Below are 15,924 nucleotides of genomic sequence, written 5' to 3'. Positions count from 1 at the left end.
CGAAATAGTGTTGAAAACAAACATTTTTCTTTCACCGAATTTAAAACATGAAATCTTACTTATGAATAGTTTTAAAAAAACAGTGAAATGGCTTATGTGCAGGTCTTTGTTAGAGTTTGATCATTATACTCCAGCCCAAGAGATTATAGACATTATAGCATATTCTACTAATTTTTTGATTATTTGAAATACAGATTTTTACAATTATTTGAAGTAATATATTTTTATTGTTAAAAATTGAAATGACATACAGGCATACCTCAGAAGAGATGTTGTGGGTTCTCTTCCAGACCACCTCAATAAAGTGAATATTGTAATTGAGTCACACAAATATTTTGGTTTCCCAGTGCCTGTTAAAGGTAAAAAAATAGATTCCCTTGGAATTTCTGTTTACACAATCGTATTACATGTGAATCGTGGCAGTTTTGCTTTTTCCTTTCCAGTGCTTAAATTTTTCAGTTTTTTTCTTGAATTATTATGCTGGCTATGACATCTAGTGCAGTGTTGAATATAAATGGTAATAGTATATGTACATCCTTGCTTTATTCCTGGTCTTAGAAAGAAAGCATTAAATATTTCACCATTCTGAATGCTGCTAGCTGTAGGATTTTCATCTATGCTCTTTATCATATTGAAGAAATTCCCTTCTATTCTTAGTTTGCTGATAGTTCGTATTATACATGAGTATCGAATATCATTAAGTGCTTTTCTGCATCTGTTGAGATGCGGATTTTTCCCCTTTATTTTGTTAAATACGATGAAGTTTATGATTGATTTTGGAACATTCCCTTCCTGGCATAAAGTCTTCTTGGTCATAAGTTTTTATTTTTTTATATTCTGCTGGATTTTATTTGCTGATGTTTAAGATTTTTGACATTATGTTTGTATAATAGATTGGTTTTAATTTTCCTTTCTTATAATATTCTTTTCAGGTTTTATCATGTTATGGCTTGCCTCATAAAATGAGTTGAGGATTTTTTTTCTCCGATCTTTGAAAAAGTTTGTGTACAATCGGAATCCTTTTTTTTTTTTTTTTATTCGGAAGAATTCATTAGTTATCCTATATTATTAGTGAAGGTTTTTTTTTTTTTTGTGGAAAGTTTAAAAAAATGGCATTTAATTTCTTTAACAGTTATAACACTGTATTTTCTTTTTCTTATTTTTTCCCAAGGAATTTGTCTTTCTCATATGAGTGTTCAAATTTATTTGCCTAAAAACTTTTTAGTTAGCTTTCTTTATTGATTTCTAGTTTAATTTTATTGTGGCCAGGGAACATACGCTGTATGATTCCAATCCCTTGAAGCTTTTTGAGACTTGCTTTATGGTCTAGCTTATAGTGTGTTGATAAATGTTCCATGTGAACTTCAAAAGAGTATGTATTTTGCAGTTGTTGGGTGCATGTTATATATATCAATTAGGTCTATTTGATGATTCATTTGTTCCAGTATTCTATATCCTTTCTGATTTGTGTGATAGGTAAGAACGGGTATTTCAGTTAGTTTTAATTTTAATTTTTTATTGTGAAATTTTATTGGTATTTAATGAAGTTTAATATGTTTGGAGGCCATTAACATTTTTCTGTGAACTATTTATACCTCTTGTGTGGCTTACCTTTTAAAATTCTACAATGTGCTTTATAATACTGGAATTAAAATTTTTTATTTGTCAAACATTACTTTCTCTTTTATGGCTTTTGTATTATGCATTTTTAATGGTTTCTCATAATTATAAGTACAGTCACCTATATTTTCTTCTAATACATGTATAATTTATTTTTATTTACCTCTTAAATGCATTGTTTATTTTTTCTGAAATGACCAACAAATGGTTCCTACATAATTTGTTGAGTAACAATAATAACAATAAAAATTATGATTTAATGGGTGACTGTTACACACTATGCATTGTTCTTTAGTTGTTTATATATTTTAAATCATTTATTTCTCATGAGATCAGTACTCATCCCATTTTACAGATGAGGACACTGAGACACAGGAGAGTTTTAGTAATTTGTTCAAGGTTACTGTAGTATTCTGGGTCCAACTAGGAGACAGAAACCACACAGTTTAAACAGGAAAAATTTAATATAAACAATGATAGAAGAGAGTAACTACATAAAGATGGAAAGAACACAAAGTATATCCTAGGGCAGAAGGAGAATACCCAAGAAAGGATAAACTTGAAAGGGGGCTATACCTTATAAAAGGTATGGTTGTTTCCTACTTTCAGGCAGAGAAATTGCTGGGGTACCTAACCCACAGTCACTGTGAGAGCTGAAACAATCTTTTGGGGTTCTGGTGAGCTCAGCCTGGTAGGTGGGCCCACAGAGGTCAGGAAGCCATGAGGATTAAACCTGTGTCAGATAGGATAAAGATTGGGCTTTCAGCTCATCAGACAGCCAGTCTCATGGGTCACTTGGCTATGTGTGCCTATTGGGCTGAGGAAAGGTGTGGGGATCAGTGACTTGAGCTGGGCACAGTCCTGTTTTTTCTGGGGCTGGCAGTTATGCTGCTGTGGCCTGAATCAGGAACAGGGGAAAACATGTGGTGGCCAGATGCTAGAGAAAGCTGCATCCTGCAGGCACTTAGCACTGGAGACACCCATGTGGGCCAGATAGTAGAGTAAAACTGGTGCTCTCCAGGAGCCTGGCCAGCAAGCCACCCTTTCCTCCTGTGCTGTGTCTCCAGTGCCCTCTACTGACAAAGCTTACCAGTGCCAGCTGGCAAAGGAAACATTTAAAGGGCCCATATCCATTTTCACAGATCAGGCAACAAAGGGTGAATTTGTGGCTGAGAAGCAATGAATTGATAGCTGGCACAGTTATAAAACAGTCTGACTCCCAGCAGTCTGTGTGCTTTCTACCTTTCATATAGTCTATTCTTGTCTTACTCATCTGAAATACTATCTGTATCATGTATTAAGTATCCAAATTCATGTGTGTCTGTCTGAACTTTAACTAATTCTATTTGATTGATATATTTGTCTCTTTTGTAAACAACCCACAATCTTTTAATTAGAATTGCTTTTAATGAGAAATGGTATCTAGTAAAGTGAATACCTCTTCATTTTTTTCCAAAAAGTTTTCCTGATGAATTTAAGAGCTTGTCATACATCGTGGGAATCCTTTTGAAGTTTTGAATTTGTAGATTTGCATTTATAAGTTTAATTTGGCAATTGCTAACGTCTTTACGATATTGACTCATAGGCAGGAATAATTTTAAGAGCTAGTGTAGAGATCTGAACTTTTTTTCCTTCTTTAGTATTTCATAGATTTTTGAGATAGAATTTTTTGGTAGTTAGCTAAATGCGTAGTCAGTTTTGTTTTATGTTAATCTGGTGGCCTCAATTTGAGTTTTTATAGCCTGTTTTTTACCACAGTTGTTTTTTTCTTTTTTTTTCTTTTTTTTTTTTTGGTATTAATTGTGTACTGAGAGGCTTCCTTAGGTTAGTAGTTAAAGGTATGGGCTCTCGCTTTAGCTGCCTTTGCTAAAATCTCAGCACTGTGATCTTGGGCGGGTAATTTAATCCTCTGTGCAAATGTTTCCTTATTATTCAGATGGAGTTCATAGGTGTATTTATGTGATAAAGTGAAGAGATCAGTTAATCAATCTGATACATTTAAGGATTGGCCCTGAGCCTGGCACATGTTAGATACTAAGTTACTATATTTTGTCAACCTCATCATTGTCATATTTGTTATTGTCATTGTCATCTCAATAATGTTTTTCAAACTAATACTTACTGTCCCATCATTCCTCCAAGATAAGCTCCCCCTTCTCACTTTTCACATTCTGTTTTTCCTCCTGGAAATAATCTGAACCATATGTTAGGTTACAATCTTGTATATACTTGGCCTATTATCCTCACCCTTACCCAGTTTGCAAGGCTTTTTCTTTATTTTATCTCTTTTTCTGGTGAGATTTAAAATTTTTGGCCATTAATTTTTTCCACAAGGTAAATTTGAAGCTGTTTGTCATCATGTTTATTCTTTAGAGGAAATTCATGGTTATGTTAGTAGAGGCCACATTTTCAGTTCATTTTTTAATTCTATTATTCTGTAGTCTATTGAGAAGGAACCTAATTTAAATATGTCTTATTTCAAATTCAGTCTTTGCTTGCTGTAGTATGTGACAAAACATGAGAATGTATATTTTATATTTGTTTTTGCATCTACTAGGTATTTATATATTTGTTGACTTGATCTGTTGTTGTTTATGGTAATTCAGGGTTTTCACTGGTATATAAAAGAAGAGTTTTCTAAGATATTTAAAGGTTATTTTATTGAGACTGCCACAAAACTGAGTGGGAAACTTGAACACATTTTTCTGACTTTATTTTCTGCCAATTTTATTTTATAGGAATCAAGAACCCAGTCTCAGTTGCGAACAGACTCTTGTGTGAAGGGCAGAAGGGCAAACTCTCTGCTGGTCGAATTCCTCCCTGGTAACCACTTTTTTCTGGCCGACTTTCCCTGGGTCTTTGGTCTACGGTGCATGCAGTGTTTGAAGGTTATTTTTATACACCTAAGGTTGATGCTGTTGCTTACATACCAGCAGCAGTATCTTGCCTTTGAGTTGAAGACTCACTTTGTTTTGTGATCTTGGAACACTATGTACACTTGATGGAACTCCAGATGGAATAGAATATTATGGATTAAAACAGAAAAAAGTTAATTTTTGGTTTTGTAATTGATTATAGGAATATTTTTGCTGTTACCAAGTGCTCAACTGGGGCCTTTTTATAATGAAACTTTAAAAGTATCTTACACACTGTAGAGTCTAAACTAATTTTTTATCTTGAGGAGTTTTTAGAATAAAAGTACTTAATTTTTTTCCTCTGGAGAAACACATTATGACACTAAGATTAGTAAGATCACATCTTATCTCTAGCGTTAACATACAATTTTCATTAAGAAAACTTTGAACTTTTCAAATATTTATCAAAGTAGAGAAAAAATTGTAAAGAGCCCTTACCAACCTGTCGTCCAGAGCCAATAATTGTTTGTGCCCTTCATCTACTTCATACGCCTCTCTTTTTTTCCACTAATATTTTAAAGCTAATCCTCAACATCATATTTCACCCCTAAATAGTTTTGTAAATTTGTCTGTTTGCAAAACATAACCATCATCCTGTTAGCATACTTAACATTATTAATAAATATGCCTTAGTGCTTGCCTAATACTCAGTATATATTCAGCATGCCTGGCTGTGAAGGTTACTGATGTTCTGTGTTAAAAGTTATGGCAGCAGTACTATAGAAATCACTTTATTTGACTGTTAATTTGAAGTCACAGAAAATAAATCAATACTGTTTTAAAAAATTTTGAAACCTTTTACCCAGACAAATTAAAGGTATCCTTTTAATCATATACTTCTCAGGTGTTTAATTGTGGTACCAAAAGTGTCAATTATAAAAAATTTTCAAAAAAATTAATTTTAAATATTTGTTTTAATAAAGCAAGGATAAGGAAAAGCAAATCTGATTTCTTGAGATCATTTCTAGTATGTGTTTCGTTGATATCAATAAATTTACTTATAACTCTGAAAGTAGGAAAAGTGATTTAAAAATTCTTGTATGTACTTTTCATAATTTATATTAAACCCATGTTATTTTGTTTAACTTGTATGAAGCCCACTAATCTAAATTTCTGTTTGTTTAGTATTTGTAGAATCTTACTACCCACATCTTTTTAAGGGAGTAATAGGTGTAAAGAGATTGTCTCTGGATTTACATTTTTCTCAATATTGATTTAAATGTCACTGTTTTCTTTTACCCATATTTGTTATTACACATAAAGATAATTAACCCTAACGAAATCAATTTAGAAGACATGTATGTACCCAGGTAAGGAGGAAACAATGCAGTTGTTTTAGTTGAAAAGAAAAATAGCCTCAAGCTGGTGGAAAGTATTCTAAAGTTCACCTACAAACCCATCACAGTCCCATTCCCGCTACTCCTTATGGCAGTTACCAAGTTGATTCTCACATTTATATGGATGAATGAGGGCACAATAATAGCCAAGACAATTTTGAAACAGATCAGAGTTAGACTTATTTACTGGCTATCATATTACTTTATAATACCATAGTAATGAAAACAGTTGATTTAAGCATAGAGATATGTAAAAAGATCAGTAGCGCAGAACTAGCAGTCTAGAAGCAGACTCAGTAGTTAAGTAAATTTAGTCTATAGTAGCAGTGTCATCTCAAAGTATTGTGAGGGGAAATAAAGATGGTATATTAAAAAAATTGTGTTGAAACAATTGGCTACCTAGTGGAAAAATGTTAATTTAAATTCCTTTGTCACATCATTAAAAAAAAGTTCAAACATGAAAATGAAAAAAGCATAGTATAAAATTTTCAGGAAAAATATGAAAGATTATGTTTATGACTTTGAGGTAGCAAAAACTTTCTTAAGAGTAAAAAATAAGGCTAAATATTGAAACATATGACAAATGAACATATAGAACTATTATACAACTGAAGGTACCACAATCTGAATTAAAGGACAATGTGGCCTTTAGAACTGAGAAAAATTATTTGCAGCATAGGTAGCAAAAAAAGATTAGTATCCACTGTGTTTAAGAACTATAAAATATCAAATAGAAAAAGACAACCAAAATTCTAAAAATTGACAAATGATACAAATAGACAATTTATAGAAAAGAAAATATTGATGGCATATAAATACACAAAAAGGTGCCCAAATCATAATATAAATCAAGAAATTGTGAATTAAAATAACAAAATGATATTTTCACCTTATTTAAAGTAGCAAAATTAACAAAGACTAATATCCAATAATGTTGAGTAAGTGGAAAATACAGGTTGTTTGTTCTATCGGTGGTGGGAACATAAATTGATATAGCCAGATGAGAGACATTTTGATATTATTTATTAATTTAAAAAATTGAAAATACAGATGCTGTGCACTCTTGCAATTATATATTTTAAGACACAACACTTTCACATGTACACAGGAAGGCTTGCACTACAAAAGAAGGTTACAGCAACATTGCTTGTGTGTAGAATTGTAAGTAACCTAAATATTCATTAATAGCTAAGTAAATTGTTTTCTTGTCATAGTATTAAATACTCTGCAGCATAAAATAAGAAGGAAATATTTATATAGTAACACTGATCTCTACAATGTAGGCTAAGAAACAAGTTGTTAAATGTTCGGTTTAACTTATGTTTTCTTAAAAAACTTATAAACTAATTTGATGAAGACCTGTTTCCTGCCACCCAGGTTAGGAAATAAAACATTACCAAGAGATGTAAGCTGACTAGACTGAACCCTTTATAATGTCATCCTAATCCTTACACCTCTGCTCCTAGGTAACAGTTGTCTTGAATCTAAGCTTTTCTTATTCTCTTAAATTCCTTTATAGTATTACAACATACACAATACTCTAATTTTCTGAGGCTACATATATATGTACATTGATATACAAAAATTGTCTGGAAGGAAGGTTGCCAAACTCACGTTGATTACTTTTGGGAAGGAGGAAGGAAAGAACAAGATGAGGCAATTATCAAAGAAGACATGTAATCTTATATTTACAAAGATAAAATATATGGGAAAAAGTGGTGGCCATTTCTCCATTAAAATGGCATATAGTGATGCCACACTTATTTGGAACTAGCTATTGATTTTCTGATGCACACAGTTCTTCAGCTTTATTCTTTGTTTTTTTGTTTTCAAATTGTTTTATACATTTTAGGCATTTTGCATTTCCACATGAATTTTAGAATTAACCTGTCAATTTTTATAAATACCCTGCTGTAATTTTAATTAGGATTACAAGATATCCATTTATTAAGAAATTTTTTAACAGTGTACAGGTCTTGCACAGCTTTTATCCAGTTTATACTTAAGTACTCCATTCTTTTTGATGCTGTGATAAATTGCCTATTAAAAATGTTAATTTCCATTTGTTCCTTGCCAATATATAGAAATATGATTGATTTTATTACATAGGTATATCATCCTGGGAATTTGCCAAATTTATTTGTTCTAGTACCACTTTTATAGATTCCATAAGATTTTTTATGTAAACAGCCATGTCCTCTGGGAATATTGTTTTACTTCTTTTGTTCTAATATGAATTCCTTTAATTAATATTTTTTCTTTATTACACTGACTAGGACCTCCAATGCAATGTAGAATGGAAGTGTGAGAGTGGACAAATTTTCATTGTTTGTGGTCTTAGGGAAGTAATGTTGGTCTTTTACTATTAAACATGATGGTTGTCGTAGATTTATCATATGTCTCTATTTTATGTTGAGAAAGTCCCCTTCTTTGCATAGTGGGCTGAGAGTTTTTAATAGGAATGGGTGATGCACTTTATCAAATGCGTTTCTGCATTTATTGACATGATCTTATAATTTTTCTTATTAGTCAGTTAATGTAGTGATTGGTTGATTTTTGACTGTTCAGGCAACACTTGCATTCCTGGGATAAATTCCACTTGGTTATAATGTATTATCCTTTTACTATATTGTTGGATTCAATTTGCTAATTATTTGTAATGAATTTTTACATTTATGTTAATAAGTGATATTGGTCTGTACTTTTCTTACAAATGTTTTTGGTTTGATTTCATTTTGCTTCTTGGATATACAGGGATATTTCATCAAATTGGAAAAAATTTTGGCTATTATATCTTCAAATATTTTTTTCTGATCCTCCCTTCTCTTCTATCCTTTAGGGCTCCAATTGCACATCTATTTGACCTCTTGTAGTAGTCTTATGGATCACTGATAATTTGTTAACTTTTTCCATTCACTTTTCTTTTTACTTCATTTCAAATAGTTTGTATTTTAATAAATACTCTTGAGCTTTATTCTAGGATGTGGCTAAGTTAGTGAGAAGCAGTTTCATTTTTTCAGGTCTTGCTTTATACTTTGTTACATGTGACTTGGGAAGCATTTAGCCTTGAGCTAGTTTTGCTTTGCTATTTGGGCCAAACCCTTCTGAGTACTATAACAGATGCATGTAGAATGAGGTTTTTTACTTAAACTGGTGGGAACAGGAGATGTTCCTGGCCTTGTATGAACTTGGGAATTGTGCCCTCTAAAACTTTCACGTCGTTCTTTCTCAGATTTTGGGTAATTTCCTCTTACACAGATACTGATCTCTACTCAGTTGAAGACTAGATGAGGACTCTGCAGATCTCCAGAGTCTTTTCTCTGTTAGCTCTCTCCTCTCTGGTACTCTGCCTTTTGAACTCTGGCCACATGGTTTCCCTGGATGCCAAGCTCTGTCTCTTCAACTCAGCAAAATTGCTAGGCTCTTCCTGAATTACCTTTCATGAGCTTTGCCCTAGAAACTCTAGTCAGGAAGCTGGAACAATCATAGAGTAGACCTTGTTTGTTTCCTTTTTCTCAAGGGTCACTGTCCTACATTGCCTACTGTATAAATGTCTAAAAACTAATGTTTTCTATATTTGTCTGATTTTTCTTTCATTGGTTCCAGCAAGAGTGTAAATTTATTCTGTTACTCCATCTTGTCCAGAAGTAGAAATCTTTCACATATATGGAAGTTCACTGTATACCTGTAGTAGTTAAAAAAAGACCCAATTCCTTGACTATCCCAAATTAACAAAACCAAATTTATCATGATTTTACTTTGAGCTTATTTACATGTGACCCTGATAAGTCTAATTTCTATAATGATAATAGCTAACATATATTGCATTTTTATTCTATGACAGGCACCGTTTTATTGGTTTGCATGCATTATAAAAATTATACAATGATTTATGAGAATAAGACACATTTTACAGATAAAGAAATTGAGTCCTATATTTGACTACTGTTATACTATTAGAATTAATAGAGTGCCTCCATTATCCATATCATACTAGAAGCAGCAGGTTAAAAGTAAAGGAGGAACAGCGAATCCTTTTATGATAATGAGAAGTAACTGTTTATACCCACTTAGTTATTAATTCACTTAGCCATTCATAATCATTTAGCAAATATTTATTGTTCACGCCCTGTGTGTTAAGCATAGAGGTAGAAAAAAATATTAAAAGCAGATGGAAGACTTAGAAGTTATGGTCCTCTGGTGTCATCTGTTCAGACAGATCACTCTATGGGGTCAAGAAGGCATTACGTATAATGAGTGTTTTCTAAGAAGTCCTTACATAAAAAAAAAAAAAACTCATTTATCTGTATACCTCATTGAGGAAAGCAGGAGGTCTATCTGTTTCAGCTGTATCTAAAGTTGTTAGAATTTTATAAACTCTTATTGCTTTGTTAGAAAAACTCTCAACAGAACCCTAGGCAGAACAGTGTTTCTGTGAGCTGAAAATTTTCCCTATTTTAAATTATTAAGTTATAGTCACCATGATATGTTGTATTGTTTAAGTATTGGTGTTTGGTCAGACTAGTAGAATATTTGATACTTCATAAACTTGATGGGACTATGACCATAAACTGTTATGTTTATGAATCTGTACCCTCGAATCTTTTTTCCTTCATTATGACAGGGTACAACTTTAATAGGCATTACCATCTACAATAGGAGTTTGGCCAGATCTGATCTGCTGACTGTTTTTTTTTTTTTTTGTAAATAAAGTTTTATTGGAATATAGCCATAGCCATTTGTGTGTGTATTGTCTATGGCTGCTTGTGCACTGCAAAGATCAAACTGAGTAGTTGCAACAGAGACATTCTGGCCTCAAAGCCTAAACTATTTACTGTCTGGCCCTTTACAGAAAAAATTTGCTGACTTCTAATATAGAAGTTATAATTTTTGGAAATTGTGTTTCTTTTGGTGAAAAAGAGAAAGCTAGACAAGTATTGTATTTTTATGTTTAGTATGAATGAAACCTAAGGTGCTCCTTAGATTCTTGGAGTTTTTGAGAGGCCAATTTAAGTTTTGGTATATTATTTCTTTTAAAGTAATATTTAATTTATTGTATTTCATAATTTAATTGAAATTTATTCTACTTTTGTTGTACGAATGTGGAAAATAATGACAGCCTAAAGACAAAAAGAAACATAAGACCTGCCAACTGATCAGAATGTATAGATTTAGTTGGATTCCTGTTCAAACCAACAGTTTAAAAAACAAAATACAAATAATAGTAAAAATTTTATAAGACAATCAAGGAAATGTGAACATTGGTTAAATATATTTTGATTCCGAGAATTTATTGTTAAAAAATTTTAGCTGTCAGTTGGCTATGTTGTGGTTATGTTTTTTAAAAAGTTATGTTTTGAGATACATGCAAAATATTTATATTTGAAATTATATGGTATCTGGGATTTGCTTCAAAATAATTCAGGTGGGGGTATAAATGAATGAGATTAACAATGTATTAATAACTGATGAAATAGGTTGATGATCCATTGGATGATTGGTGATCCATTTTCTATAAAGTATATGCTTGGAAATTTCTGTAATAAAAATTTTTTTTAAATATTTAAATTCTTATTTTTTAATTTGTTATATGTTATTTCTAAATACAACAAGTTTTCATTTCATTGTACTTTATGTGTCTGTAAGCTTTAAAAAATCAATAGCCACTGATTTGTCTTTCCTCAATTTTGTATATTTAAGATGAGCAAAGAAGTGATAAGTAAAATAGATAGAAATCAGTTTTTAGTTTGTTTTCTCCTATATCTTTCTCATTAATAATGTAATTTGATTGTTGGGGTCCCTGAGCATTCTTGAGAGCTTTCTGAAGTACTAAAATACACAATTTTAGACTAATTATCGAATCTTGGTTCTTTGAAAATGGGTAGTTCCCTCCCACACATAAGATTACCCAGATAGCCCTTTTTGGGATGTTTGTCTATCTTAGCACTTGCAGCAGCACTTACAGCTCAGCTTATTAAAGCTTTTAATCTACCCACATCAGGGCTGGTCTCAGAAGAGTGCCCTTGCTTTTTGTTTTATATTACTTTAGACTTGCTTTAATGTAAATTAAGGTGGGTATGATATGAAAAAAAAGTTTTGTTCTTTACGGGATTTTGACACCCTAGTTTATTATTATTTCTTAACATCTTGTTAATGTTTATTTAATGCTTAGTGTGCTTTAGGCACTGTTCTATATGCTTGGGATCTGTCGAAAACACAGATTCCCACTCCTACAAAGCTCGCAGTTATATGAGGAAGACAGAAATAAACAAGAAGGTGGAGAAAAGAAAAAAATGTGAAAAGAACAGAATAAGAGGGATTGGGAGTACTGGATAGGGCCATGCAATATGTTGGTGTTCAATTATAAATAAGTCTTATCAAGCACAGATATTGGAGTAGATGAGGGAATTTGGCCTTTGGGAAATAGGCTTGATAGAGGGAACAGTCAAGATGAAGGCCCTGAGACAGGAGCTTCTCTGGCATGTCTGTGTTTTTACAAGAGGCTGGCATAGAGTTAGCAAGGACACAAGAGGAGTAAGAGATGAGGTGAGGGGGCAGAAAGAATAGGATCACTTGGGAGATTGTAGATTCTTGTGAAAACTCGTTTTTACATAAGAGTTCTCATGAGAGATTTTGCAGGATTTTGAGAAGAGGAATGTCATTATCTGACTTGTGTTTTACAGGGATAGCTGGTGATAGACTGGGGTTGGGAGCAGAGCAAGGAAAGCATGAAAGTAATGAGGCCAATGCAACAATCCAGGTAACAGATGATGGTGGCTCAAACCAAGGTGGTAGCAGTGGAGTCGGTGAGAAGCTGTCATATTCTGGATGCATTGTAAATGTAGAGTCAATGGGATTTTCTAACTTGATTGAGGTGAAACTTCTTTGAAAGTTTTCTCCTTGGAGAGTCAGAAGACCGAGAATTTGAATTGATAATGCATTTAATGTTCTGGAAAGTGATTTTATTTTTGGAATGTTAATTTTTTTTTTAGCAAAAGCTTATGCAGCTTTACCACATTTTAAAGTGATTTCAAAAGCAGTTTACATGCCATTTTGTATGATGATGAGCTACTAGATAAGTAATTTTTGGTTGGAATTTAAAGTCAGATATTCAATATTCTTATCTATAAAATGGCACCCAAGTATTCACCTTCTTGTGAATGTTATAAAATGCTGAAAGTATTTAAAAACTTGAATAGCAGACAATGATAAATTGATTTTATTTGAACCAAACCTGTGAATGATTAAGAAATGGAAAATGAAACTAAGAATATTTTGTAAAATGCTACTGAGTCCAAATACTGGTATTAAACCCCAAATGAACAATGGACATGTTGAGAATATTGGATTCTACTCCAAATTTCTGTCCTGATTGTTTAATCTCTTAGTTTGGCATCTCTTTTACATCTTTGCACAAAGAGAAGTTATTTCTTAAATTCTTTCACTAGAAGAAGAAAGTGCTAAAAATGCCATCAGGACAGCTCAACTCAGATCCAAGTTTTTATTTAAGTTGTTCTTCCATTTGAACTGTATGGGGCAGCTTTTCTTTGTAGTTTCTTTGGTGGTCTTCATTTGATACAGGAATAGGAGACACCGTTTTCCATTTTCAGAATCCTTTCGAATTTTTTAAAAATGGAAGTTTGAAGAGGTAAAGTTGTTTATTCTTGTTGGCCCTCTCTCCTCTCTTTTTCCGATGTCTCCACAATTCCCTGCCTTTATGTACATTGGAAAACAGTTATTGGGCTTAACCATTCAGTTGGGTTTTTTTTTTTTTTGTGGAACCATTTAGATATGTTTTTGAGTGTCTACTTAGATTTTGTTTTGCCAGTCTGTCACTGACCTTATATTAACAATCAAATACAAAGGCTTCAGTATGTATTGCTTTGAGTTTTTAGTGTTGGAATGGTAGAATAGAAACAAAAAGTAAGGAACAGGAAACTAATGAGTAGGCACTTGTTCCAGGAATCCATTACTAGCTGGCTGAGATCTTTAGGAAGTTGGCTATAGAAGAAGATGAAGTGATTGATTATAATGGTAATTGCTTGCTATTATGTGTTAGAGAATGGGTAGTTAATTATCCTGCATGCTATTTGAAACCTCTGAAAATAAATCTTCTACAGTTAGCTTACAGTATCCTTTTATTTACTTCGTTATGTTGAAACTTGTGGTTTGGTGCATAAAAATTACTTTTGGAACATATCACAGTACTTTACTTCCACAGTAAAAAAAGATTCTGAGGGTCAGGTATATATTTTGTTGTATCAAGAGAAATGTAAGCACATCTCATTGTTTTTGGGCATCTCTAGATATACCCACTCATTTTGAGTTATACCATGTGTACTAGGCAAGAATACCATATCTGAAGACATTCTCTTAAACTTGACTCTTACCTCGATTAAATAGATCTTATTACATTAACTGAGAACCACGTCGATCCAAGGTAAATCTTAATATTTTCACTGGGAAATCAACTTTTTTTACTTGTTATGTTGAATTTTACCATTTTTTACTTGTTAGTTATTGTAAATGAAATGGTACCATTTCTAATTGTAAAATTTCTAATGGGACAATTTTTAAATAATTTTTTTGGCATATAGCCATATTATTATTTTGAAATAAATCTATAATTATATCAATATGCAAGACTTTTTCAGTTACCTTACTATATTTATTGCATATGTAGGAGAAAATTACACTGAATTTTTAAAAGAATAATTTTTCTGTTGTTAGCTTTTTAGTTGGAGAAGGAGCCTACAGATGGGCAGTAGATCATGGAATACCCTCTTGCCCTCCTAACATCATGACCACAAGTGAGTAAAAACTTTTCAAAATTAAGCTGTGTTAGCATATATACCTGAAAGTGTTTTACTGCTTTTGACCCATATAATACTGATATTTAAGGAAGAAAGCTTATATGTTGAAATAGTTCTAGTTAAAAGATGCATATAAAGTTATTTGATTTTAAGCTATCTTCGTATTCCTGAGATCTACACATTGCTTTCTCATGCCTTTATAGAAGTATTGCTGTAAGGTCCCATTTTCATAACTTAAAATAATTACTAATAATAAAATCATAAAACCACTCCTTTAGAGAGAGAGAAGAAAACAGGTCAACATTTAACTGCCCCTGAGCTGAGGAAGGTCTTTCTAGGTACCAAGTTCAAGAGAAGGAAAAAAGAAAGTGACCGTATAATAGTTAAGACTGCAAAAATACTTACAAATGTTACAAAGAGATACACCTTTAATCTATGAAGAAATTTATCAAATTAAAACCACACAAGTACATGTAATACTCTAACAGAAAAATGGTCCAAAGTCATAAATATATACGAATATGGAAATTCATATTAAAATGAGTACATGTTAACTTTGTTCCCTCTTAATGTATGAAAGAATTAAAAATATTGTATTATTGCTGGTAAGTGTGTGGTAAAATGAATATAATACATCGTAGGTACAAATGTAAATTGGCAGGAATTTTGGAGTACAGCTAAGTAAATAGTATATATCAAAAGCCTTAAACTTATTCTACTTCTAGAAACTTGTCACTAGAGACACAAAGGTTTATGTAGAAGGGTGCTCGGTGAGCATTTTTAAGAATATAAAAATATCTGAAAAAATCTTAGTTCAACATAAAGCAATGTTAGTAAATTATTATATATTCTTATAAAGAAATGTTATTAAGTAAATCAAAATTATTATCAAGACTAATATTTGATAATAATTAAATCTGATGACTAAAAAAAGTGAAAAATGAGGTTATAAATCTTTTTACATGTATTTTACATGTCTATTTAAAAAATCTTGGATGCATATTTATGGATAAAAAGATAAATATTAAAACAACACTTTTTTAAGTTAAATTTTTGTTTTTTTCTCAATGTAATCTATGAATATAATTTAAATAATCAAATGGAAAAATGAAGAATCATTAACTCCAAGAAAACCAACTAGTATAAACAAGAAATGATTATATATCATAGCAAGTATAAAAGTATCAGCTCTTAGTAATATTATGTTCAAAATGAATATTCATGTAGTTGGAAGTTTAA

At 31.8% G+C, this 15,924-nt stretch overlaps 1 protein-coding gene across 6 annotated transcripts in view; it reads left to right on the top strand.

Annotated features, from left to right (window-relative positions):
* TASP1 (taspase 1) overlaps positions 1-15,924 on the top strand; it is a 221,796-nt gene that overhangs the window by 33,737 nt on the left and 172,135 nt on the right. For all 6 annotated transcript variants that reach the window (XR_004953653.1, XM_036229670.1, XM_036229672.1 and 3 more), the window contains 2 exons: positions 4,359-4,443; positions 14,603-14,682. Coding sequence is in view for 5 of the 6 variants with exons in the window: in XM_036229670.1 (XP_036085563.1) it covers positions 4,359-4,443; positions 14,603-14,682 (165 nt within the window). In the remaining variant the exon portion in view is untranslated. The remainder of the gene's footprint in view (positions 1-4,358; positions 4,444-14,602; positions 14,683-15,924) is intronic.

This window comes from Rousettus aegyptiacus, unplaced genomic scaffold, assembly GCF_014176215.1.
Source record: "Rousettus aegyptiacus isolate mRouAeg1 unplaced genomic scaffold, mRouAeg1.p scaffold_m13_p_12, whole genome shotgun sequence".
NCBI lineage: Eukaryota > Metazoa > Chordata > Mammalia > Chiroptera > Pteropodidae > Rousettus > Rousettus aegyptiacus.
Note: the sequence above shows the minus strand (reverse complement) of the source record. Positions and strands in the feature narration are given on the sequence as shown.